The 27,731-nt window shown below is 40.9% G+C and overlaps 1 protein-coding gene across 1 annotated transcript in view; it reads left to right on the top strand.

Annotated features, from left to right (window-relative positions):
• The window catches only part of LOC137278459 (cytosolic carboxypeptidase 1-like), a 43,016-nt gene that overhangs the window by 7,601 nt on the left and 7,684 nt on the right, over positions 1-27,731 (top strand). The window contains exons 2-14 of the mRNA XM_067810789.1: positions 3,416-3,535; positions 5,175-5,305; positions 9,552-9,619; positions 10,443-10,509; positions 11,326-11,472; positions 11,846-11,977; positions 12,655-12,786; positions 13,311-13,457; positions 23,391-23,624; positions 23,852-23,958; positions 24,513-24,620; positions 25,094-25,803; positions 27,010-27,153. Of these exons, the coding sequence (XP_067666890.1) occupies positions 3,495-3,535; positions 5,175-5,305; positions 9,552-9,619; positions 10,443-10,509; positions 11,326-11,472; positions 11,846-11,977; positions 12,655-12,786; positions 13,311-13,457; positions 23,391-23,624; positions 23,852-23,958; positions 24,513-24,620; positions 25,094-25,803; positions 27,010-27,153 (2,168 nt within the window). The 5' untranslated portion in view covers positions 3,416-3,494. The remainder of the gene's footprint in view (positions 1-3,415; positions 3,536-5,174; positions 5,306-9,551; positions 9,620-10,442; positions 10,510-11,325; positions 11,473-11,845; positions 11,978-12,654; positions 12,787-13,310; positions 13,458-23,390; positions 23,625-23,851; positions 23,959-24,512; positions 24,621-25,093; positions 25,804-27,009; positions 27,154-27,731) is intronic.

The raw sequence follows: 27,731 nt of genomic DNA, 5'->3' as shown, positions 1-27,731 counted from the left end.
GTACAAGTGACCCTCATCAAACTCATGGTAATGACAGGCACACAAAGTCATTTCTTACCATCACATTTGTACGATCAGTGTTACCCCAAATGCTATATTTATCTGGTATCAGCAGATCTCCACAAGCTATCATTTACCCTAAGCAGTAAACTACAACTACACTGAATAGGCTTGAAGGATCAAATGTGGGTTTGTCAAAGGCAGGGTGGGTAGATATCACAGATATACTCCACTGAGATCAGTCAGTTGGTGTCAGTGCATTGTAAAGGTGTGTGTGTCCCTGTGTGGTGTGTGTCCCAGTCTCAGTCTGTATGTATGTCCTGGTGTAGTGTCTCCAGGCAGGGGGCCAGCATGCTTTTCTGACCCAAAGACTGCCTACATCTGTAGTAGCAGTACTCCACAGACTTCAACATACTTAAGAATATTGATTGATCATAAAGGTTAGGTGAACCTGAATCTCAAATGGTGTAGATTATCAGAGTGTGTTGAATGTTATCATGGTTATCCACTCAACACTGACAACCTGTTTGCTTGTTGTAGTAGTGAACTTGATAGTGCCTGTAGACATGGCCTTGAGTAGCCTGCCTGACAACATGCTGGGTAGTGAAAATAAACAACGGAAAAAGTTATTATTAAAGAACACTTGCATGCTGTCCACCCGATGTACATGTATACAAGACATGCAAGATGTAACTGTTTTGCAACATAGCATTATTTTGTAACTTAGGTTTTTAAGGATCCATGTTTTAGTAGATCTATTTTGTTGGTATCTAAATCCAAACTTGCCAGTAAAAAGGCTGTGCAAAATCCATATCAATTTGGCAGTGGTTGGGTAGACTAATCATTAAAGCATCCCTTTGTCATGCAGAAGACTGGAGTCTATTCCCCATATTAGTACTGCGTTTGAAGGCCAGTTCTGGTGTCCTCTGCCATTGTATTAAACAATTTATCAGTTAATGAGCTTTGTTGTCAAGTTTTCATAATTACTTAGAAAGAAAAATAATTCCATGAGCCCTTTTTTATAATCCTGTGACATTGTGTTGAGTCAGTATATTTTCTTCATTCATGCCTTTTTGCTGACTGATATCTAACAGGACTAAATTGTGGGTAAATATTTAAAGATTCTTACACCTCAAACAATGGCTTGATGAAGCTGCCAGTTGAATGTTAGAAGTGGCGCATTGATTTCATGTGGGAAGTGTTTGGCTTGTGAAGTAATTAACTGTATATTGGATGTGTGTGTGTGTGATGTGGTGGCCCCTGGTGTAGGTGGAGCATCAGGGAAGAAAAGCCAGAAGATCATCAATATTGCACAGAAAACTACACCCAGGTCTTGATGTCTGGGTAACTGGGAAGGCTGGGGAATTGTCTTGTGTGCATTTCGGAACTGTTCTTCACACTCTTTGACTCCCATGATCTTTGTGTAAGGCTATATGTTTTAGTTTGTTTGATTCAGATATATGGAATATGGAAAGTGGAAAGACAAATCAGAAGGACATGTTTTTTCACATGTGGTCAAAGCTGAAGATCTCTTTGACAAAAACATAATTTAAGGAGTATTTATTTATAGAGTCAGTTTTGATCCCCAGCGACTCATCTCTGTCACTTCTGACTGGGCTTAGACTAACAGTTGTTGAGGAACAGTTTGAAAAGTGTGATATGTATTCATTCACTCTTGAACAAGCAAATTGAAGTGAATGTTACTTTAGCTGTAGTTCAAACTAATTTGATACTTTGCTCAAACTGAGATGTATTTCACTGATTACAGGTCCAGTAAAGAGTAATGGACTTTTATGATTAATTTACACTGTCCCATAATAATACTGAAAGAATACTGTGCTAAAAAAACCTCTGAAATTAAGGGAGTTCAAATGTTAAAGTTCTCATTTTTTCACAACAATATCATTTAAGTTCAAACTTTAAAAAGTTTGTTAGGTTTTAGTTTTGAGTGAAGAGAACATGCTGCATTGGATACAAGTAAATTTTGCAAATATTGTTTTTACAGCAAATACATAGGTTGAAAAAATTCACATTGTCCCTTGCAGATGGGGTATGACAAGCTCTCTTACCTTCATGTGAATGTCAAGTCTGATCAGCTAAGGTGGCCCATTCTGTTACTGACAAGCCGATCAATACCCAGTTTACACGTGAAGTACATTTCTTGTGTTCTCTCTTGATGTGTTCAGCCTCTGACTGGGTATTTACAGACATACCAACCGAAATGTTTCATCTTAAATCACTGATGCAAGATTCCTTTCTCTGGACATTTCTGTAATGCTTTCCTAATGAAGTAAATCTAGATGGTTTAACTCTAAAGTGGCCTTCACTTGACAGTCTGAAATTTGACAACACATGTTGAAATGTTTAAACTTGTCTAACTCATGCTTTCACACATCAAACACATGTTGTCAAAAACTTGTGTGTAAACCATGTCTCTATCAGTGTGGTCACGTGACTATTTCGTTGTCTGTAATTGTTTTTTTCTGAACAACATCAGTTCGACAACACTTCAGACATCAAACTCAAGTTAACAACACTGAAAGTTTCATGAAAAAGTTGTTGAGTAGAAAGACCGATCCTATTTCTCCACACCAGTTTGACATCTCTGAAATTGGTGGCAAGTTGTTGGAATGTTCATACTCTCAAACTCAAGTTTGACAACAGGTATTGTCAGTTTGTTGTGTGATGGCTGCCGATGTTTGTTTACTGGTGTAAGCTATAAATGCCTCTCTGTGGTAACCTTGCAAATTGTGAACGAAGCATGCACACTTACAAAATAATTAGGTGTTCGGTAACCTAAGCTCATTGTCCACTAATCCCTTGAGTGATATCCCTTCACTGAAACATAACTAACATGATGTCCCCATCAAGGTGCCCATCAAGGTGATTGAACTACTGAGCCTGGCCATCTAGTACCTCATACTACCTATGACAGATCTATGAAGGGGTGTGAGAGACTTATTCTTTTCCTTTTCCTTACCTTCTCTTGTGGACTGTCAGACGGGGTATATGAAGTTGCTTATCATTTCCTCTATTTTTTTTTGCCTCATAACATAAATGAACTGTTGTATTGTATTGCAAATTACTTATGATGACAGATAATATCCTGCCATACCATTGTCCTCTGTCTTATAATACCAGCCTGACTGAATGGACAGAATTTGCCTGGTTGTTGTGTTAGCTGAAGTAAATTTTGAAGATGATTAATATTAGGATAATGACGTGAAAGTGTCTCTGTGCCATTGGTTGCTCCACAAACTGTTTCAATCTCCCAACAGCAAGTGTGACTATCTTTATCGGTCATTATCCCGTCAATAAATCTGTCAGCCCCCTGTTGTGCTGTTTATTTCTGATCTTATTGATTTCCATTGCTACCTGCACTGCAATGATTAGCTCCACTGTGGGACTATTTCAGGGGATGCCTGCTCTGGTGAAGTCATGGTTTGATTGAGGTGCATGCTTTTGGACAAGGACGTCCCCCAGAGTGCAGCACTATGGCGGCAACAGAGGACAAGGGACCTGACAGAACGATGGGGTGAGAGTGGGAGAGTCTATGGGTGGGGATGGGAGAACATACAAATGGAGGAATATGGTTTTATGGTCTCAGACTGTGAGAATATGCTTACAGATAGCTATATGTTGTAAGAGTAGGCACTGAGCAATTGGAATTACTGTATTTGTTTATATTTGTTTATATTTATATATATTTATGTAGCTCCAATATCCAGATCACCTCCTCAGAGGTGCTTTGTTTTCCCCATGATCATTGGATGTCAGTCTCAGACAGTTATCAATCTCAACTCCCTGAGGATCATTGAACTCTTGCAGCCACAAGGCGCAGTAAGTTGTGGCTTTCCCATCCGTATGAGGTACCCATTCACACTTGGGTGGACTGGGACACATGGTCACTTTGTGCAAGGTTGCTGCAACACCGCAACTAGGTGTATGCATGTGTTCGTGTGACCACCATCTGGTCATATACCAACGGATTCGTGGGTTCTTTTAAGTGCACAGGGTTGTGTACTGTACACTAGGGGTTGTGACAACACTGGAAGAGTCTGTACACTAAGTTGACTCGAAGGTTTTTACATTAATTTTAAAAAACAATAAATTTGTACGAAGTAAATGTCTGTATGGAACTGAGGGAGACAGCATTGTTTGGTACATTTGTGTGTAGGGTTGATGTCAGGATGTAAACATTGCGTGTCCGTGGTTTACTTCCATAATGCACAACTCGGTCAGAAACAGATGAAAACAGCACACTTCTTAATTGGGCCATGCTCGTCAGCTCTAATTAATGAATGGTTTGGTCCACTCCCATACCAGGGGTTACTGTTACTCTGAGTCACAGAGTAGTGCACAACAGCAACATTGTCTTACAACATTACTTCTTTCTTAAATCTGCTATTGACAAATTTGGTGAGCACAAGCTGTGTTGAGAGGATCAGAAAATTTAACTCTTCTCACGAATCTTATTCAAACATAACCTTAAAGCATGTAAAAATATTTGCATTAAAAAAAAATAAATCAACTAACGTATAGTCTGACTGAGTGAAAATGATACCAATGAATCACAGTCTAATTCCAAATTGGTGCATAATCAAACATTCATTTTAGCTCAGAATGTAATGAAAACATCAGGCTAATTCTGGAAGAAGTTTCAAAAAGTTTTTCCGCCAAATGAAAACGTTACTGAACAAACTGTCATCACTTTGTTTCGATTTTCCAAGCGAATGGGGGGTAATGTTACTGTAGTACTGTTGTAGGAACAGCCTCAAGGTTTCTTAGACCACCAACCAACTATGACGGATGTTGTTTTAACAGGTCTGCATCTTGGGAGGATACCACTTGTGTAATGAAAGTGGTAATGTGTAACGAAAATGAATATAGCATGGTCATTTGTGTATTGCATGTTTGGAAGTACAGTGGAAGCTGTCAAAACCAGCATCTGTCTAATCCGGCAAGTTGTCAACACCAGCATAAAATCTCACTCCTGTCCGTGGCTTGTACATTTATCATCAGCTGTACAATCTGGCACACTGTCTTGACCGGATTATTTCCTCAGTCCCAATGAGTGCTGATTTAGACAGCTTCCACTGTAGTCTTTTGTGTCTGTCTAATGAAGGGCTGTTAGTGATGAACACATCAAGGACAGTTGTGTATTGTATGTTCAGGACCAGGATGAGCAACCTGTTCCAACTGCTGGAGAAGACATTGGGGAAGTCAAGCAAGAAGCAGACAGTTGAAGATCTACAGCAGATCAAGTATGTCACCACCAAGCTGCACCAGATCGTCAATGGGCAAGGTGAGATACCAGTTCAATTGGGACTGGACCCCAGAAATCATGCTTTTTTTCAAGTACCTAATCATATAATGAATTATTATTGTTGATTATCATATTTAGGGCAGCATTCTTATCTGATCATCCTCTCACCAAAGGCCCAGGTTTGATTTCTCTCATGGGTACAATGTGTCAAGCCTGGTTCTAGTGTCCCCCAATATGATATATCTGGAATATTGATAAAAGCGGAATAAAAACGAATTCACTCACTAACTCACCGATGATGTTGATTGATTATATTCACTTTTAGCTCTTACTGTAGGATCATGTCACATGACCTTGGTCATTGATTATGTCATGATGGCACAGCATTGCAGCAGCAGATTTGAGACACCAGTTATGTTTCATATTTTTCAAACTGACCTTTAATACACACATCTGTGAATTCCTTGTAATTTCAAATTTGAATGGAAATTTGTCATCACCAGTACAAGTGCTTCTGATGAAATCAAGTCAAACAAATTGAGGCATGAAAAGAGCAGCTTTTTTAAATGTAATCCAAGCAAAATGTATATTTTATACAGTGTAAAGTATACAACCACTGATAAGCCATATTTTGATGATAATAACCATATGCTGTAGAAAGAGTTTGGTTTATCTGAAACCATGGTTATGCTTTCACCAAACATTTTTTTCTGGTGGTAAGATATGACGTTGTATTGCTTCATGTGAATGAACAAGAAAAACTTTGCAAGGATGTCAAATTTAATAATTAAACTTCAGAAGACGGGATGATTTAACTTTTCAATTCTAATTTGTTTTTGCAAGGCATTGTATTATGTGCAGGGAATAATATTATTGTGACTGTGTGTCTTGTAAACTGAGCTGGAAATAGCAATGAATTGTTCCAACAAATATCACTTGTAATGAGAGAAAATATACAAATATCTCTATTTTCTGTCAACAGCAGTTCATTTCAGCATGTTATTCATGACAATATGATTGTGCTTGCTGTGAATAATGTAACTTAGTTTTAAGAGTCAGATTCATATAATTTCATTACAATTAATATAAACTTTATTGAATGACATTTTGAGTAATATTGATAAACCAGATTATGAACATAAATCCAGATATATAAAAACATCTTTTATTATGAGATAATGTAACAACATAATTAACATGCATAGTACAATACTGGTGACTCAATACGACATGAAGTTTGGTAGGTTGGTGGTTTGGTTTCATGTACCACACATACCATTTTGATACTTATTTTAAGGGTCAAGTTAAGACCTGACTTATGTATGAGATCGGCTTATCTACAGTCATATATTGCAGTATTTTCATCCATGATATAAGATTAAATCTTCTTGATTACATATTTATGAGTATTGTGATGAGAAGGCCAAATGTTGAAACACGACAACATATACTGAAGAGCGAAAGAAACTCAACTGTTTATTTTGGCAAGTTTTTTATGTAGGAGACATAAATATGAACGCTTACTTTTTGAAATTTCATTTTTTTCAACTCTTGCATTTCTTTTGCTGTTCAGTATATTACAGTTATCCGTTCAAAAGAAATAGTCAACAATTCCCTTCTTGCACTATGTCAATAGTATCTATCTACATTTCTTAATTGTTATTTTTGGTAGAATAAAAAACATTAAGTCAATCGATATTCAGATTGTCAGGTGGTTTCTGATTACTGAGGTAAAACAATTATCTAAATAATGGATAAATATTGCACATATTCAGTAATTTCTTCAAGGTGAAGGTCAACTGAGAAAGTGTACTCATAGGAATTGTTTCCTGTTGTTAAGTCATGATGAATATCTTTAGTTGTTCTTTTCACACAATGAATTACCCATTGGGTATTCATCAGTGATCAATATTTTGTCATGCATAGATCATTGCCACAATCCTTGTGAACCTTTGATAATCTGGGTTTTTCAGTTGACAAATTTAGTTTTGTATGCCATTCTTATCTTCTAATGATGCGTGATAGAAAATGTACCAAATGTACCAATTTGGAGTGTTTGTTTGGAATTACAACAAATATTGTAATTTTGCAGAATATGTGAATGAAAATGCTTTCCTGTTTTCCTCCTGTCATGTAATACCAGGGTATATAGTTAGTGACTTCTCTTACCATCAACTTTTGTCTTGATCATATTTCATCAAAACATGTTATCTCTTGAAAATTTGAATATCTGAGCATTTAGAGACTGCATGTCAGCTGGTGCCTGTTGCTTTTTAGGAATTTTTAGAATGTGTGTTTTTCTCTCAAAGGGCGCACATTTGATTGACTCTGTCATATCTTGGAGCATTTTTCTGGACAATGTCTGTGAAAATATTAGGTAATCTTTCATGAAATTTTGCACATGGACTTATGACTGGTACTTTTTGCTGTTTGGGAATATTGAGAATTTGTATCATGGCATCAGTTGGGACCTTGACTCAGTTCACAAGGAAATGATTCTCCAGATTCTCCTTATCTCCACAAATGCTCTTTTTCTTCTGTAAGTACACACAATGACCAAAGTTTGAACTGGTGCTTTCAGTTGTCTGTATAATTTCAATCATTCTCTGACATCCGCTAACTCATATCTTTGCCAAGGAAACCCTGGCATACAAATATACGTTTGTGAATCCCATCTCCCTGCTATTGTCTTGTCAGCTCAGTAACTGCTCTGGTATGTTGACTGATTACATAGGAATACCCTCATCAATAATACAAACATCTCAGCAACTCACGTGCACAAGTTACAGATCACTTTTGTAGGATGAGCTGCAGGACTATGAAGACGTGCCCTCTCAGACAATACCATGTCACACAGTACATTTATAGCACTACAGTAGTTGCTAAATTTGCCATTTTTAGACATTTCTGAATCTCTGAATCATGTCTGCTTTCAAACAATTCAATAATTTAAAGAATTTTTCACCTTTATATCTGTGCACAGGTGAACAGCTTGTGTAGCACCAGTGCTGTGCAGTCACTATTCTGATGTGTGTTACTGTTAGGTGTGTCATCAAAATGATCTTGCATCTAGGGGGTTAAGGTGGGAGCTACTGGACTGTCATGCGTTCCCTTACCAGGTCTTACATTATTTTTATCACTGTTGATGATTAAGGTGCATGTCAAGGAAATAATTTGTTCATTACTTCTACACTGATATTTTCCTGTATACATACCACAGCTGTATATGGCTGTCTTGTCTTCAACCGTCCAGTCACAATGAGTGAGTGAGGTTTAGTTTTACATCAGTTTGGGCAATATTCCAGTTGTATGATGATGTGGGACATCAGAAATAGGCTTCACTCATTGTACCTATGTGGGGAATCGAACCTGGTCTTCGGTATGGTAAGCTAACACCTCACTGCTTGGCTATCCCATCTGTACCTGAATGACACTTGCCATGTGTCTGATGGAGCCACAGCTATAGCTCCATGGCCTGGTGTGCTGATGTTCAGAGTGTATAGACCTCCGTAACATCAGTATTACATGGTCAATTATTTAACACCATTTGTAACTGCCTCTGTTGCACTAGACACTTGTAAAATAAGATAGCAATGTTGATCTTTTTTTCAGTAACAAATCATGTGATGGCAACGCTCCTTTGTCGAGTGCACACAAATGTTTTTAAAGAAATACTGATCTGAAGGGATGTAGAGATTCTTAATGTTAAAATTGAGTAGCAATATCATCAGCCTTACTTTGTGTTTATTCATGCAATTCACAAGCAGATATTTAATCACGTGTGTATGTTGTTTGACTTTCAAGAATTTGAATATCAAAGATGTTTCATTATTATGATCAGTATTAAAAACAAATTGTCAGATTTGTGTTCCTGACTACCAAACACAAGTTACAATAGTTTATGTCCCCTAGTACCAAATGTGCATTTCATGTTTCAAGGTCAGTTGCTATAGTTTCCTTTGAGACTTTGGGATGATCATGTAATTGTTACGGATGGAAATATCTTTAAAATTGCTGGTGTACTCTGGTACAGTGGCATGTGTAAAATCACTTATCCTGATAATTTTTCCAGTATACTGGCTGATTGTTCATGTTCATTTCTAAATGAGCAATATTATTAACACTGGAAAGTCAACTGGACTCGGAACAGATTGATATACAAATTTGCTTGCCAGACAGAAAAACACACTGGACTGGGATGTTGAGCTGTGGGTTATTGCCACACCTACTGGTTAACATGTTGTGACCTTGGTATTGGTGTTGAAGTATCTTCCTTCTTTCACAGACAAGCTGCATCGGGACTTGATACTGAAACAATCTAGCAATGTGGACATCTTGGTGGCGACACTGCAGGTATGGCAATATTTCCTGTGTAATGAAGGGTGGAATAGAGATTACCCACAAGACATTCTCCTCAAGTATTCAACTACTATTTTATTTCTTTTTGGAGTATTCAAAATAACAGTAGCATCTTATGATAAAAATCCATGTTACCTGTATGTAACAGTGAAATAACTGCCACATGTTTTCTAAGTGTCTGTTCCAGCACTAATCATCAGTGAAGACCATGAGTTAGAATTGGTCTGCAGGGCCTAGATTTTCGAAGCTCTGTGTTAACGCTAAGACAGTCGTAAGTTCATGTTAATGTATGGCTCTTATGACTATCTTAGTGCTAAGTGTGCTTCGAAAATCGAGGCCCAGCATCTCATGCTTGTCATAAGAGGCGACTTATGGGATTTGATGCTCAGGCTTGCTGACATGGTTTACACATGTCATCGTATCCAAAACGTGTAGATTGATTCTCTTGCCGTTGATGACCTTATTGTCTGGTCCAAACTAGATTAATTACAGACTGCTGTCAACAGCTGGTATATTGCAGAGTGTGGTGTTACACAATGAACAATGAAATACATTGTCTTTTTAACTAATTTCCCCAGATTGTTGTTGTTATTCTGTTATCATTGTATTTGTAGTTGTGGTTCTGAGTTTACCTCCATGGTTAAGTTGATGCACCTTGACACACACTGATATAGTGTTCAAAGTGGTGGTAAAACCAAACACTTATCCTTTGTGGGAAGGTGCTGATGGATATCCAAGCATAGGGTTTGTGAGAATCCCATGTCGTTCGATTCTGGAGCTCAAACTTTGATTGACCAATCATTTCCTGTGTTTGTAGAATACATCAGACGATCAGGTCATTGCAGGGGTAGTTGGTATTCTCATCGAACTGGTTGGTAAAGCCCGTAAGTATACTATTCATTTGGAATACTTTGTTCTGTTAGAGTAAACATATGGCATATTCTGTTGCTTAAGTCACAGAGAATGTTTGATATCGAGAAAATTTAACTTGTATATGAACACCATGATGGTTACTTGATGTATATACGTTCTTTAATGTCATTCTTTTCAGTTCAGAAAATGATTTGATGGCTGAAAGTTATACACATCATAATCTAAGCATTGACGAAAATTCAGAATGTCAGAACATGCTACGTTTATCTTTTAAGATATGCGATTTGGTCTTTAAAAATAGATATTTTTTCACACTAAAGATAAAGTTACTAAGAGGGTCATTTAGATGTGAAATGCATAAGAAAAGCAAGAATTATGGATGTGAACTTCTTTACTGTGAATAACATGACTTTTCGGGCGTATGCCTGCTCATTCATCATTGAAACTGAAAGGAAGTAAGGAGGTATATGCACCATTGCAAACTCAACCTGCCTAACTGTCCGGGACTGTCTATTTTGCAACGGGACGGTCAGGTTTAAAAAGTTGCATTCCTGATGGTCTTGGACGAATCTGACTTTAAGTATAATGATTAAATCCTTGATGTGAAACAGATTTGAAAACCCAGTTTCCCTCCTCTTATTTACCTTCTTATTATTTTTCTTAATCCTGAAAATTCTGGACATACACCCCGAAACTTGGTATTATTCACAATAAAGAAGTTGACATCCATAAATCTTGTCTGAAAACAAAGTAGTCATACCCAAATTTTTTAAAGTCCGAAGTGATAATGTAATTGGGTGAGCTGATTGTGTGGGTTTCCTGTACAGAAGTAGGGAAAAGGGCCAGTCTCCTAGTCAACCATGGAGTCACCTCTGTTCTCTTCCACATCCTCAAGATGGCAGCACAGGACATGCCATTGGCTGATGATGTCCTCATGAATATTCATATGGTACTCAGCAAGATTGGACACAAGGGTAAGATTACTAAATCTTATTCATTGTTTAAAGCTGAAGATGCAGCTTAATGATTTTGTCATAACCCAGAATAAACTTATAAGAAGACTTATAGATCAAGTTTCTTCAGCAAATCATCTTAAGGTCAAGGTGACACCTGTGGATACATAATATAGGTGCGGGGAAGACAGAGAAGTATCATGTGTCTTGTTTAGACATTATGGATTTGATAAGAATAGGCCAAACATAATCTTTTGTAATCATCTATAACACTCTGTTCAGTTGAGAGAGTGCATCTTTTCACAATAGCCCATCATAGCTTTGCTCGATCATGGAGCTGAGCACTGTGACAGAATTCACAAGAAGTCCTGACTGTTAATATATCATGTTCCAGATCGTAAGTTTGCTGTGAAGGCTCGGCTGAACAAAGTGCTGTTATTGACACTTGGGCTCATTAAGAGCAACACCTCCACCTTCCGTAACCTACAGTGTCTTCTTCAGGTCTTTAAGATGTACACAAATAACAGTGAGTAGTCAACACTGATGCACCCTGTACATTCTGAGACTGTTGTTGTTCTAGGAAGGCATTTTGTATGCTCACACTACTTAAAGATATCATCTGAAAAAAATAACACAAACAATTCTTGCTATATGAGTGCTTGTTGTTTTTTAAATGAAGTGCCTTCTCCTCTAACATCTACGTCTATCAGCTGCTAGATCCATCAGGTGAATTATCACTCGTGAGCCTGGTGATAAACAATGCCATCCGATATTGACGAAATGAGGTTCCATGTTATAGACTCTATGGAAGAGCAGTCCAGAGGGCTGGAAAAAGTTATTATATGCTCAAGGTCATGAATTTTATACAGATGTACTTGGGGCATCAGCAATTTTGTACATAAAAATATGAAATAATTATTGATTTTGTATGTGGTTTGCAAGGGAATCACTTACATTGTACATAAAGTATAGTGGGGGTCATTCACATTGTACATGCTTCTCCATAAAAATCATCACCATCATCACCATTGTCTTCGTCGTCATCATCCCATAAATTATGAACAGTCCCTGTAGTATGTAGTATGTTGAAACATACATTTCAAAAGATCCAAATTCCTAATGTTGTTTGTCCTGGGACATATTGTCATGAACATGTTTTACTTGTTTGCAGCATTGATAAACCATGAATTTTCTCATTATTAGGTGTAAATGCATCCTACCTGGGCAAACACAGTTCCATCAATGTCATGTTCAAAGTTACCTCCCTTTGTGGTAAGAAGCACACTGCTGTCCTCAAGCTTGCCCTGGATAACCTCAACAACCTGACCAAATCAAGTAAGGGCAACCACACACAACTTTCACCTTCTATCGTTTTATTTTTCATGTCACCAGTTACATCTGATTTCGTAATTTATTACACTACGCACACCTTAAATGGATGGCCCCAGAAGACTTCACTTAGTCCGTTTATCAAAGATGTTCCATTCCTTCTTGTGATAGTGAGTTTAAATCCGGGTTTGCACTAAAGTTGTTTACATCTAACACCTACATCACTTCATGATGATGCATCATGATACTACTGAAGTTTGCTATATGTTTGTTGATTTGTTTTAGCATATTTTATTGTTTCAAAAATCCCAAGTTTTTCAGGAAGTTACCACATATTTTATAGATTGATGTGACCATTCAGCTACAAATATTCATGACATGTAAATCTTCATTTTTAATGCAGCATTTACCTTACCAAAAATGATGCATTTTTACCAATTTTGACTGTCATACATTGGCCTCAATTGACAATGCCAGTGTTTATGCATCATCAACATTTTTTTACCTGATAAACCAAGTGTGTGTTACAGAAAGCAACTCTGCAAGAACTATTGGAATGGGGGGAGTTCCCACAGTATTGTCTCTCTACACGGACTGGCATCAGACAGACAGCAAACACAGACACATTAACCTCAGGAAGGCTGTGCTCAACATCCTCAAGAACATCACCAATCTCAGTAAGTCATATCTATAGGCTATGCATGGAGTGACTGCTATCTTAAGTGCTACAGTTTATTGTGCTGATTTGTGTTCCTTTAATATACCAGTATTCCTTGGTTGGTCCTTGGTTAGAATACTTATTTCTGTCTGATAAGATGTGACATAACTGACTGTTGACATAACTGTTGAAAGCAGCCTGACACCAAACTTGGCCTCCAGCTCAGTTCTGTATACAGCAAATGTACATTGAGCCAGACATTCTGTATATTGGCACTGTAAGTGTAGTTTGCTTCTAAAGATTTTGTTGTCATAAATACAATTTAATGTTACCATTTTTTTATGATATTTTAGGAAAGGTCTCAAGACATCTATTGCTTAAAGGTCACATATACTCTAAAAGGGTACAAATGCAAAATCACTTGCTGACATTGTTATAAATGAAACCCCATCATTAAAACTGCTCATTTCGATCTTTAATTACCTTAAATAGACCTTTTTGTCAACTGTGCACAATTCTCAGCCACAAACGAAGTTTCAAACAATCAGAGCGGCGCGTCTCCGTGACGTAGTAGTGGGTATAGAAATGAGGGTCTGTGCAGTATTCATCTACATTTCAAGGGTTAAACTATTTCGTTTACAGGTTTGTACAAATATGAAATCGCGAAAGCTGTTGAGAAAAATGAAAGCTATATGTTCTCACAATCTACTATCATTTAGTTTTGTCTCCTGCTTTGCCTAGTTTTGGAGTAACAACCCTTGTTTTCATAGACGATTCTGTCAAAATCACTTGGTGTCGCTAGGTTGTAATCCATGTTAGGTGGTATAAACCTACACGTTATTTGTTATCATTCACTTGATGCTCAGTTAATGAATTTATAACAGGTATAATTAGTGGTAACGCCACTTAGATTACCCGCCAAAGGCCCCCAATTGGCATTTCTTGCGTCTGGATCGATCAAAGGATTAACCGATAACACGCTGATTGATTAATTAGTTTTATGGGGATTTAAATGGGGGATTTGTCAAAAGGTAGTGTTTATGTATGTACATTTACTAATCTATACTGAATACACTCTGTCGTGTCTGTGTCTATGTAAAACAACAAAGGATTAACCGCCAATACATTGATTGCTCATTATTGGCTAACTAAATAACTTTTTAAAAAGAATGACGCACATTATGCAATTAGTTGCCAGGTGAGCTATGTTGGGTAACCAATGAAACTATACAGCAATGTGAAAAAGCTGAAACGATACATCACGTTTTCGTATATTAGACTGTTAAAAGACATATGACTTGTGATATCTGCAGATGAATTATACATCACTTGTTTTTGTGGATATTGATGGATACATTCCTCGAAGAAGGTAATAGCCTGACATTGCTCCTATAACTTTAATTTTAATATTTGCATTTTTTTTTTTAATAAGTTGTGGTAGCTTTCAACAGAATCATTGTTTTCGTCGTTAAGTGTAATGATGCAGACGACATACACTAGGGCGTGCGTGCGAATTATGATTCATATAGGAAAACTATGATATGTCTACATATTACATTCCTGTTATACATTCGCAGATCACTTCTTTTTATCAAGTTTCAAAATGCATACAAGTATGATTATAAAGTAATTAGGATTAGGAGACCAGGTATAAAGACATATATTGACAAGTGTCTACATACTGGTGAGTGAGTGTTACAAACCAAGCAAATTAAGCAAGTGAAGAAATTTATCGCGCAGTATTTTCACTTCGACTCCGACCTCGCTTAGGTTATGTTACAGGTTGTGTCATGCAAACCTCCTTTTGGTAATGATTCAAATACATATTTATGTAGTTTTGATTTTCTAACGTGATGAGAACAAACCATACATAATCTCATTAATTCAAATGGATTTGACTTCACGGTTTTCAAAAATGGCAGTGCCCTGTCTTAGGATGAATGCTATTTCAGTTTGTTTCCATCGACTCACAAAAGGACAATTACTTTCTATTGGTAGTAAAATATGTATTTTATTGATGGACAATAGGATTTTGCATGACATTGCTTATAGCATAACAATTTCACTCTTGGAAGTTAGGTGGAGGTCAATATAACATTGCTTGCAATATAAATGTCACTTCGACCCCCACCTTGCTTCCTTGGAAGAAGTCCTTATGTTAAAAGTTGTGTCATGCAAAATCCTTTTGGCCATGATTTAAATGCATATTTAACTCCCAGTAAAAAGTAGTTTTGATTTTATAACTTGATGAGAACAAATCATAATGTCAATAATTCTAACAGACTTTAGCCTGTGACTTCAGGATTTTCAAAAATGGCGGCGCCCTGTCTGAGGATGAATGCTATTTAAGTTTGTTTTCACCGACTTACAAAATCAAAATTACTTTCTACAGGTAGTAAAATATGTATTTTATTGATGGACATTAGGATTTTACATGACATTGCTTATAACATAACAATTTCACTCTTGGAATCGGTCAAAATAAGGGGTCAATATAATATTACTTACGATAATATTGTCACTTCGACCACAACCTCGTATCGAGGAAGAAAGCGTTATATCCATGCAAAATCCTTTTGGTCAGCAATGTGTAGTAAGCAGTCTTAATTTTATAAACTCGATGAAACATAAACTCCATTTTCTATCCTGGAAGCATAGTAGGTGGGGGAACCATCCGATTTAGTGTATACCACAAAGCTCATTTCGCACACACTAACAACCAATTTAAGCACAAACTACGGAGTCTGGTGGAAATCTGTGCATAGTGACACCATCACCCGACCCCAAGGAACAATTGATGGCAACACAACAATTTGGCATGTCTTTGGTGACGTCGCGAAATCAGCAAAATGACGAGCTTCCTACACATTTTCTCTACATTTAACTGGAAACCGTTCCTTCTATGACGTCACTGTGAGACTCTGGCGACAGAGTTATGTAACCTGTCTGCCGTTTTGTTTGCGGGCGAGAGAGAAGCAGACGGCTTTAGCAACTTTTAAACGCTTGGTATTAATTAACCACAAGTTTTTTTTTTTAAAAAAAAATGGTGTTTCGTTTAGGACCTACCAAAGTCTTTCATATGCAGTGATAAAAAGAGTACCAAAAAATTGAGTTTAGTGGTCCTTTAAAAGAGATGACTCTTTTGGGTCAGGCTTGCTCTTCTGGAAATGTTTGCCACCCTACGAACTTCCTAAACCCATTCTTAACACATTGGCTGTGATCAAAGTTAGAATTCTTAGGGCTACGAAGGTTTCGAGAATATGGGCCCAGGTTGTGAGTGATAAATGCTGTACATAATACCACTGGCTTGTCTGTCATGTACTCTACTATTTATAGCACACATCGACATGGCTGCAGGGTCGTTGACTGACAAAAATACAGCTGAAGATATGAACATGATGTTTTATCATTGAGCAGGGCTTGGGGGTTCCTATTTAGTAGGGGAGTTAAGTATCCCATTAATATTGATGTTACAAGAATAAGCCTACTTCATCTTATTGATGTTTACATTGATTTGAAATGGGATTAAACTACTGTTTTGTCTCCAAAATGAACATATTTTACAGAAAACAGTTCCTAAATTATGTTCAGAAAATAAAATTTATTTAGCCCAGACAGGTTCTACATGCTGTAGTGAACAAACTTTCTAATTTTTAACTTACCTTACCATAGGTCTTATGCATATTACCTCAAGCTTCGCTAGTAGAGATCAGACTTCCTGAATGGCTACCTCGTATAATCTACGGATGTAGTCACGGAAGTGACGTGATCTCCCTACTCGCGGGAAAGCGAGCCATCCCAAAATTCACTTTTACTTCTAGCGTTCGTCTGATCAGACGTGTTTGTTTCGCTCGGAGTTTTCTATTGTGTTGAATAAAGTTGTCGTTCAACAGGTAGGTATGTCTTGTTTCCCTAGGTGTGTGGTTAGTTAAATTGAATTTAACTTCACTTACCTTGCTACCTCGTGTTGTAAATGTTTCTTTTTTTTTCTCACTTCGATGTGGGTTTTCCTGCGTCGTTTGTGAGGTGTCATGGCGGCCTTGGAGGTTCTTTATTCCGTCAGGAATACTTCCTCCATCTGTTCTGCTATTTTGTATGGTATTTCCTCCCGATTTTTGCCGTTTTTCATGTGTTTTTTGTCCCACGTGGCATGTTTCACAGGTAGCCATGTTGGTTGCTAGCCGTCGCTGTCGCGAGCTTACAGGCGTACCCACTTTAGGTTGGGGGTGCGCTTTTGCTGCATTTTTTATGTAGGGGTGTTTTTCGTTTCTACCTCTAGCGTTATTGTTTTATTTCACGCTTCGGGTATGTTTTTATCTGTTGCAGTTAACTGTGTATGACTCGGCAGTTTTGTACTGTCTGCAAGGGGCAGAAGTCAGCCAAGGATCCCCACCCCTGGTGTCCGGATTGTGCATCGCAGACCTGTTCCCTTGACAGCCGCTGTCAGCATTGTACTAGTCTTTCAGTGGCGGATTTCAAGACCTTTTTAGCTGTCCGTAGAAAGAGGTTTACTCAGCGGAAGAGGAGAATGTCTTCCCCAGCTTCTTCTTTAGGTTCTTTACAGGACGACCCGGAGCTGCCTACCTTTACAGCACCAACGCCGACGTCTGGTTTGGAGCGCTCATCTACGACGCCGGTTCGATCGTCTCCGGAGCCACTTCGCTCGGACGCCTTTGTTGACTTATCCCGTCCGGACGCCTTAGCGCACCCAGAAGTTCAGAGGCTATTACGGTCTCTCCTGACGCCCAGCACTTCTACTAGAGAGCCAGCGCCGACCTCAGCTACTGTGCCAGCGCCCATGTCAGCGCCTGCCTTGATTCCCGAACTAATTTCAACGTCAATGCCTACGCCTATGCCAGCACCGACACCTACGTCAGCGCCTATGCCCACGTCAGCGTCTACAGCCTTGATGGGGACACCTTCACTGGTTCCAATACCAGCACCTATACCTACGCCAGCGCTTGTTCAGACGCCGGCTCCTGTGCCTCCGCCAGCGCCTTACCGGATCCCCAGGATTTCTCACACGCTATCTAGAGAAGAGGTGCTACAACGTCAGCTAGACGAGGAGCGCGCTCGGCGCTTAGAAGCTGAGCGCTCGAGACGCAGATCATGGTCCAGATCTCCGAGGAATCGGCGCTCCCGTTCTCCTCACCGTAGTCGGCGCCGGCGCTCGCGCTCATGCTCACGCTCTCCTAGACGACGGCGCTTCCGTTCGCGATCCAGATCTCCTCGGCGCTCTTCCAGAACCCGGCGTTCACGTTCACCAGAGGCCTCGCGAGTTTCACTGAAGGATTCTTCTACTCGGACGCCTTCTACCTCTTCCACCCAGCGGCGGGAATCGACTTCAGTCTCTTGGGAAGATTTGGAGGAGCAACACTTCTGCCCTGACTATGAAGAAGAGGCAGGTGTAGGCGAGGATGATGGCACCTATCTACCACTATCGGCAGTGTTTGAGTGGATTGCTGACAGGCTACCTGACTGTCCTTCTCCGTCAGTCGATCCTAATAATCCGGCGTCCATCCGTTTGTCCCCGGAACTACTCATTCCACCTCATCCTATGGTGGCGGATGCAGTGTCTCTCCTGGACGAGGATTTTGCCAAGCTGTCTCTGAATCCTACAATCAAGGTGTCTAAGTCAAGGAAGTCTGATTACAAGATCCACAGCCTAGACTTCACAGATAATGGTGCAGCCCAGGACGACTCACTCAAGCGCTTGTCAAGTTCTTCACTCTCAGCTTATAAAGTGCAGGACTCCAAATTAGCAGCTATTGACACGGAACTCAAGCGTATGCTTAAACCCATTTCGGCGTTAGCCTCAGCTACTTCAGCGGCTGCAGCAGACCTATCAGAAGACAACGCCTCCAGGGTGGATCATCTCACGACGATCTTCCAGTGGCAGGGCAAAGTTCTTCATGACTTACTCGGTCACTTACGTGCAGCGTTGGCTATGACAACTTCGGTTCGCCGCTCCGGCTTCCTGGATACATGTAATTGGCAGGAGGAATTTAAGCGCCAATTACTTCGGGCTCCCTTCACTTCCAAGTTTCTGTTCGCCGACAAGATTCCAGATATTTACAAGTCGCACGCGGAATTAACGAACACTGAAGTCGCGCTGTCTACCTTTGAGGCGCTTGGTTCTGCCTTTCGTGGCAGAGCCAGAGGAAGTGGAAAGAAGCGCTATATTCCCAGGAGGAAATCCATCCGCTCCTCCTTTGGGAGGGGACGGGGCCGCACCAAGGATAATGACACTCAGCGGAAGCCCCAGGAGCGCAGCCGGGACACCCCCTCGACGCCAGGGCGAGGCAGAGGCAAGCGCCCCTACTCTGGTCGCTGAAGCCGTGGATGTCTCCGACTGGGACCTCCCACCCCCAGTCGTACCTGTCCATCCGACTCCAGTAGGTGGGAGACTAGGGATCTTCTGGCCCAACTGGTCATTCCTAGAGGATCCGTTTGTAAGCAAGATTCTGAAGTCCGGCTACAAACTACCATTGGTCGAGACTCCACCGCTGACATCTACTTCCCAGTCGCGGATATATCCTCAACACCAACTAGCTCTCCTAGAGTCCAATATCGACATTCTGTTATCCAAGAGAGCCATAGAGACAGTGCTGGAACCCCACCGCTCCCCGGGGTTCTACTCACCCATCTTCCTGGTGCCAAAGAAAGATTCCGACAAGATGCGCATGATTCACAACATGGCGGTCTTCAACAGACAGTATCTGGCCGACCCTCCTCATTTCCGAATGACGTCCCTAGAGCAGATTTGAGCCAAATTGTCTCCCGGGGCCTGGCTAGCCAGTCTGGACCTACAGGACGCTTACCTACATGTTCCCATACATCCGCGTCACAGGAAGTACCTGAGGTTCGTCTTCAACGGAATACATTACCAGTGGAGGGTGCTTCCGTTTGGCATTTCTACGGCCCCGTGGCTTTTCACACGCATCACGCTTCCGGTTACCAGGTTTCTTCATCTAAGGGGAGTGGACTTCGATCCATACATAGACGACTGCCTTCTCAACCACGGCAGTCCTCTACTGCTACGCAAACAGTTGGACTTCTCCACCCGCCTGCTGCATCAACTGGGTTGGATGGTCAACACCAACAAGTCACATCTGGAACCAACTCAAGAACTGACCTTCATCGGGGGATTATTTTTAACAAAAGACAATCTTGTCAGGGTCCCTCCAGATCGATGGCTAAAGATTCTGGCGTTTGCGGATCGAGGTCTCTCTCAACCCATGACCCTCAGAGAGTGGCAGTCTCTGTTGGGTCTTTTGACATCGGCGCAGGATCTTACTCTCAGAGGGCGCCTTATGCTACGGCCCTTACAGAGGTTTCTGTCACCATTCATCCAGATGAACGACCTCAAGTCACGGGTTCTTCTACCTCCACATCTACATCAGTATCTCCGGTGGTGGATGGTAGAATCGAATGTCTGCGTCGGCGTCTGTTTGGAAGACTCCAGTCACGACCACGAGTTGTTCGTGGATGCGTCTCTACTAGGGTGGGGCGCCCATCTGGCGGGCCGAACGACCTCAGGGCTGTGGTCCGACGCCGAAAGGTTGTGGCACATCAACAACCTGGAATTGCAAGCCGTCATTCTAGCAGTTCGCCGCTGGCTACCGATTTTGTCCAACACCAAGCTCCTGGTGGCGTCGGACAACTCCACAGTCGTCTGGGTTATCCGGAATCAGGGCACGACCAGGTCCAAGCAACTTCTAGACCAGATGTTCGTGTTAGCAGATCTGCTAGACAGCAACGGGATCACAATCAGGGTTCGACACATACCCGGCTGCAAGAACATTCTGGCAGACGCGTTGTCGCGCCCAGGCAGACCTTCACCGACGGAATGGATGCTTCATCCAGACGTGTTTCGTCAGATTTGCCTTCGCCACGGGAGACCCCTGATGGACCTCTTCGCCACCAGCTTCAACCATCAGCTACCAACTTACGTGTCTACCGTACCGGATCCACAGGCTTGGGCAGTCGACGCTCTATCTCTGTCGTGGGAGGGTCTAGACGCGTACGCTTTTCCACCACCCGTTCTTCTCCCAGAAGTGATTGGCAAGATCAAGCAGACACAGAACCTGAGACTGCTTTTGGCCGTGCCCTGGTGGCCAGCCAGACCGTGGTTCCCCGATCTGCGACGCCTCGTCAGCGGAGATCCGGTTCAGCTTCCAGATTGGCCACACCTCCTTCGTCATCCGCACAGCCAACAACTCCATCCAGATCCGCTGAGATTCCATCTGCACGGCTGGACCATTTACAGAAGGCATTAAGGGCGAAAGGCTATTCCTTGCATGTGGCGAATGCCATAACCCGAGCTCATCGGACATCCACCAGATCCCTCTATGATGACAAGTGGCGCTCATTTGAAAGCTTTTGTGCTCAGAGATCACAGGATCCCATGACAGCTTCCCCACAGTTCGTGGCGAATTTTTTGATGTTTCTACGTAATTCCAAGCATCTCAAAGGGAGTACGTTGGGTACCTACTTGTCAGCGTTGAACTCCGTCTTGGCGGTCAAGACGGATCGTCAGATTTCTAAAGTTCCAGAACTGGTTGCCCTGCTGAAGGTGTTCAAGTTGGAGGACCAGAAGGTCAAGTTCCGCCCTCCAGCTTGGGATCTGAATGTTGTTTTGCAACACTTGAGAGGCTCCCCATATGAGCCCCTAGAGGATGCTTCCTTCGAGCTGTTGTCCAGGAAGACGGTCTTCTTACTTGCCCTAGCTACGGCAGCTAGAGTTAGTGAGATTCATGCCCTGGATGTCACACAAGTGCGTTTTGAACAAGCTAGGCATGGTCAAGTCCACTTGGGATTGCTGTGGGACTTCATTGCCAAGAATCAGCTTCCCGGGCAACCAGATAGACGGTTCTCCATCCCGCCTTTATCGACCATCCTCGGACGACATGATACGGAGGAGGAGTTCCTGTGTCCAGTCAGGGCCCTTAGATATTACATCCAGAGGTCTGCCTTGAAGAGACATTCCCGAAAGAGACTGTTTATCCCTTTTTCTTCATCGTGCAAGGGGGAAGTTAATAGAAACACTATTGCTCTGTGGCTTCGTGCGACTATCCTGGCGGCGTACGATGCCAAGAAACTCCCCCATCCGACGGCGAACAACCCCCATGAAATTAGAGCCCTGGCGTCCACTATGGCCCTCCACAGGAACTGTACGGTGCCACAGATTATGGAGGGTTGTTTTTGGAAGTCGTCCACCGTTTTTGCCTCACACTACCTGAGGGACTTGGCTGTCGAGGACATGGAGGGGCTTCAGTCTTTTGGCCCGTTGGTGGTTGCACAGCAACTCACCCAGCCTTCCGCCCATTAGGTAATTGTGTTGTTCTTACCTTTGGTCTTAAGATTAACCTCACCCTCTGGGTGCGTCGGTTTCTCTTTGGAGTTCCCTTGGGTTATCCTTTATCCTGTTTCCAGGTTTGCCCTGTGACGTTGGCATTGGTCTCCCGGGTCTCCTGTGCATGTGCTTGGTCTGCTGAAGATGTGAAGGTCCTCCGGAGTCCACACCACCGTCCTCTCTGTCGAAGCCATATGCATAAGACCTATGGTAAGGTAAGTTAAAAATTTATTAAAATCTAAATATTTTAGATATTTAAATACTTACCTTACCATAGGGCGGTGACTCCCTCCCAACGCTGGATGCTCCTCCCCACTTTGGACTCATCGGACCTTTCTTTCCTGCTGCCAGTAAAAGTGAATTTTGGGATGGCTCGCTTTCCCGCGAGTAGGGAGATCACGTCACTTCCGTGACTACATCCGTAGATTATACGAGGTAGCCATTCAGGGAATGGCGAATCAACGTCTGTCTGATCTCTACTAGCGAAGCTTGAGGTAATATGCATAAGACCTATGGTAAGGTAAGTATTTAAATATCTAAAATATTTAGATTTTAATAACTTTCTGTTGTGACATAGGTATGATTCTGTGTTTACAGAATCTGGCAGGAAGGCGTTTGTGGAATCTGAAGGTATTCGGGTGCTGTATGAAACATCCCAGGAGGTGATCGACTGTCGTGAGATGGAAAGTCTCATTCTGCTGGCCAGTATCATAATGAGGAAGTGCTGTCCACGTAACAAACTTCCCATCGCCGATGTCCAGAGTTGTGTGTCCTACCCCTTGCCAGCATCTGATTTCCATGTTCCAGAATGCTGCCTGTCTGATGAGCAAGGTAGTCATTCTCTTAACAATTTCTTGCATTCTCTTTATGATCCTGAAAGTATTTCATGGTTTTTGTTTTCGGTATTAAGGGATTCCTTGCCAACATCTATCAAGGGAGATAATCTTATCGCCACTTGTTTATTTATGTTACTTTGTACACTTGCGTTTTTGCTGTCACATTGCTGAATGAATGCTTGATGATACTGTGCAATCTAATGTTTGATTGTATTGTTTCAGCTTTTGGTATTGTGCCTAGTCAAGAAGAGAGTGATCATAGTTCAATGGATGACGATGATGACATTGACAGTGATGATGAAAGATTCAGAACTGATCACTCAGATGAGGTAATTTAGATGTTTAGATGGATATATTATGTACAGGTCAAATGTCACAGTAGCAATGGGATACTGAACTTCTTCCATTGGTGGTTTTCAACTGTGTTTACCTCACAATGCTATTGATTGAGATTGTTTTAATGACCATGGGGATTTCTTTTAGCGTGCCATTAAAAGTTGGAAGGTTAAGGTCACAAGATAAACAATCTCACTTGTAAGGTTGTTGCACTTTTTGAAGAAGTTGTAGTGCGCTGTCTTTATCTTTTCAAGTTTACAAGGTTTGAAACGCCATAGGGCTGGTTAGATATTAAACCTGTCAGCTCTGACCAAAACTTACCTGCCCACAGATTGTCTTCATGTACATGTCTACATATTAACCAACTGTCGGGTAGGTGAATTTAAGAATCTGTCGGTTTGTGTTGAAAATAATCTGTCCTGAGCAGAAATTTGTGTCTGTACCATGAAAACTGCAACTCTTGTGTCAAGATTACTTATCCACACCAGACCAAACGTCTAGTATCACATGTGTCCAACTCAGGGATGAGAAATGTGGATGTTTTCAGCCTGATGAGGAGCAAGGGGATGGGCTTGAACCGATGATACAAAGAACAGCTGAAGACCTCCGAATGTATGATAAGTTCTTTCCTGAACTATTTGAATATGATTTTGAGGTAAGAATGTTACTTTGAAAACCCTTGACATATGGCAAATATATATGAGATTGGCAAACTATCTTTATGTACAGCTAGTTGGTCTGTAGACTTATCTGAACGAGTTTGAATTTTGATAAAAAAATAATTGAGATAGAAACACTGTTAAATGTTATCTCTTGCAATGATAGAACCATCAAAATAGCTTTTTAAGCAGATGTGCTTGATGTGATTTTGACTGACCAAACACAATTAGGTAATTCCCAAATCTGTTGCAGGATTTTGATTATAGGAAGTGTTTTTGAATTTCCAGAACTGTTTTTCTGGTAAAAACCTTTGAAAAAATGGAACTAGCTGGAAGTTTCTTTTGTGGTAATTTTATGCTATTTCATAGTCCTGTTGATAAATATGTGGGTTTTATTTCATTGTACTAATGCTTAAACCAAGAATTGATTGTATTAATCATATTTGTATTGATCTGTGAACCATTGCAGAATCCGGGAGGCCAACCTCAAGGTTCGGTGGTGATACCCACTGCTGCCTCTGAGCCAGTGTTCCTCAGTGCATATGACCATTACCCAGACATTGCTTGCCGCCGAGTCAAGTCATCTTCCAATATCAGTGACAGTTTCGGCCGGACATCACACAGATCTGTTGGTGGTAGCGAGTCTGACACAGTCATTAATCGGATAAGCAGCCATCGACCTGCTGTAGGCAGTGACATCAGCTTTGGGCGCTATGGTCCTTTCCAGACCAATGAAACTGCGACAGCTGTGAATGTGAAAACTGGTGCCAGTGTGTTTTCCTTGGATCTTCAAATACCAAATAGTAACAAACCCATGCCAAAGTCTGCACAGTCCTCGCAAAGGCCTTCAAAAAAGCTGAAAAATTCTAAAAAGTCCCAAACAGGAAGAGACAAGAAAACAAAACGAAGCAAAGCGGAGCCTGAGTTCACAGAGGCTTTGTCTATCACGCCGATTTCCAGCCCCCATGAGTATCTAGAGGATTACGATCGACCCATGTCATCTAGCAGTGATGATATAGATGAATATGACTTGACATATGACCCTAGGGTTCACAATCATTTAGCTTCAGCAACAAGAAGTGCCTTTAAATTTGAGAAACTGGCTTATCCAGATCTCCACGGTGCCAAAGCAATGCCTCTACCTGAAAATCTCTACAACAGAAAGTTTGGAGTACAGAGGTGAGTTGTTCTGTCATAGATTTGTGAATCAATAAGTCACTATGACTGACATGAAAACTATGTAAATGTGTAATTCTAGTTATGTATATTTTGTCTCTTGTTGAGTAAGTGAGTGTGTTTAGTTTTACGCCACACTCAGCAATGTTGCAGCTATAAGCAATGTTCCAGCTATATAGGTGTATAAGTAACTGAGTCAGGACTAGAAAATCCAGTGATCAACAGCATGAGCATCAATCTGTGAAATTGGATTACGACGATGTGTCAACCAAATCAGCAAGTCTGACAACCCAGTCCCGTAAGTAACCTCTTATGACAAGCATGGGCTATTGAAGATCAGTTTTAACCTGTATCTTCATAGGTTATTAAAAGTTGTCAACATAAAACATGTTCCTCCATGAGACACACCTGGATAGTGTCTGCATCACCTGTTTGTGTCATGAGAGTGAACTGTGATCAGCAGCAATACTTACCTTGAAACCAGGACTGGTTTGTGATACTGATGTAAGCGTGAAAAGGATATGCACTAAGCCCCCCCAAAAGGTTAGAAATTGTCCTGCCCCTCAGTATGCCATGTTACATCAGACAATGTGACTTCCTTTGGGAAAGTAGCTTCTACTGGCAAACAATGATAAGTTGAGCACCGACCTGACAATTGACCAGTATTAGCATGTATGTGTGCCACCCACTGACACTTACCCATGGTGAACAAGGAACCCCAAGTTGTCTGTGGTTGGTACGCTGAACATGTGAGAGTCATATGAGCAAGGTGTGTATATCTATGCATGGAATCAATTTCATTGTCATGTACAGCATGTGCACTAGCCTACATCTGTTCTTGCTTTCACAAACCAAATGGGTTTTCTCATTGCCATGCACCACCTACTTCTTGTAAACATGTTCTCTGCACCGGTCCAATTTATCATTGTTTGCAAGTATCTAAGATAATGATCACCATTATTGAAAATGACACAGACATAAATTATGTCTGTGTTCCTGATGATATGAACCATCGATCGGTATGAACAGCACTTTTTCTGCCCCAGACCGATTGTTTAGCTTGAATGCAGCTGGAAGCACATGTAAGCCACGAAGTCCACTCCACTGTGGGTTACAGCTGCAAAGGGATTCTAAGCAATATTAGGGATGGGGATGGGGATGGGGATGCTTCACAGGAATACTGCCATCATAATGTTTGTTGTAATGTAGAGCCAAAGTATTTGAGGACATTGACAGAATGATCCACTCTGACTATATTATCGACCGTGTGGTGTACAACCTTGACCTTGCCATGTCCGATGCTACTGGACACAGTCAGGAAAACTCCAACCTTGCCAACAGAGATGAGCTCAGGTAGGCACATTGCATATATATGGCATCTATAACATGTCTCTAAATAACATTTGTACCATAGTCCTGAGATACTAAACAGATTTCCTTTCCACTGGACACATCACCTCCCCAGAAACCATTACACCAATGACACTTAAACTTCGCCATGTTTCTTACCAAAGGTGATGACACTTAATTTATACAAGACGTTATATTTAGCACATTATGACCTTTTTTCAGCCATGTTTGTTTTTTGGCACATGTGTAATTAGTAGTAAGTGGGGTTTAGCATATATTTAAAGCTCTTCATCTATGAAATTACCAGACCTGGTGAAGTGAACATATGCATGTGTGTTTCTGTCTATGATGACTTGTCTTTAGCTTTTCATGTCTTCTTTCTTTAGTCCGTATCTATATATATTTGCAAGCATAAATGCTGAAATCAGGGCGATTTTGTGACTTTGGGTGACATTTGTAACTGTTTGTCATACTGTATTGTGTATTTCTTCCTAAAATTAATTTTAAGTTTCATTTAACACATTCTGAAAGGTTGAAAAAGACGTTTTCATATTTTTCCAGGTGTTGATTAATGCAAAACA

The sequence above is a fragment of the Haliotis asinina genome, chromosome 3, assembly GCF_037392515.1.
Source record: "Haliotis asinina isolate JCU_RB_2024 chromosome 3, JCU_Hal_asi_v2, whole genome shotgun sequence".
In the NCBI taxonomy this organism is placed as follows: Eukaryota; Metazoa; Mollusca; class Gastropoda; order Lepetellida; family Haliotidae; genus Haliotis; species Haliotis asinina.
Note: the sequence above shows the minus strand (reverse complement) of the source record. Positions and strands in the feature narration are given on the sequence as shown.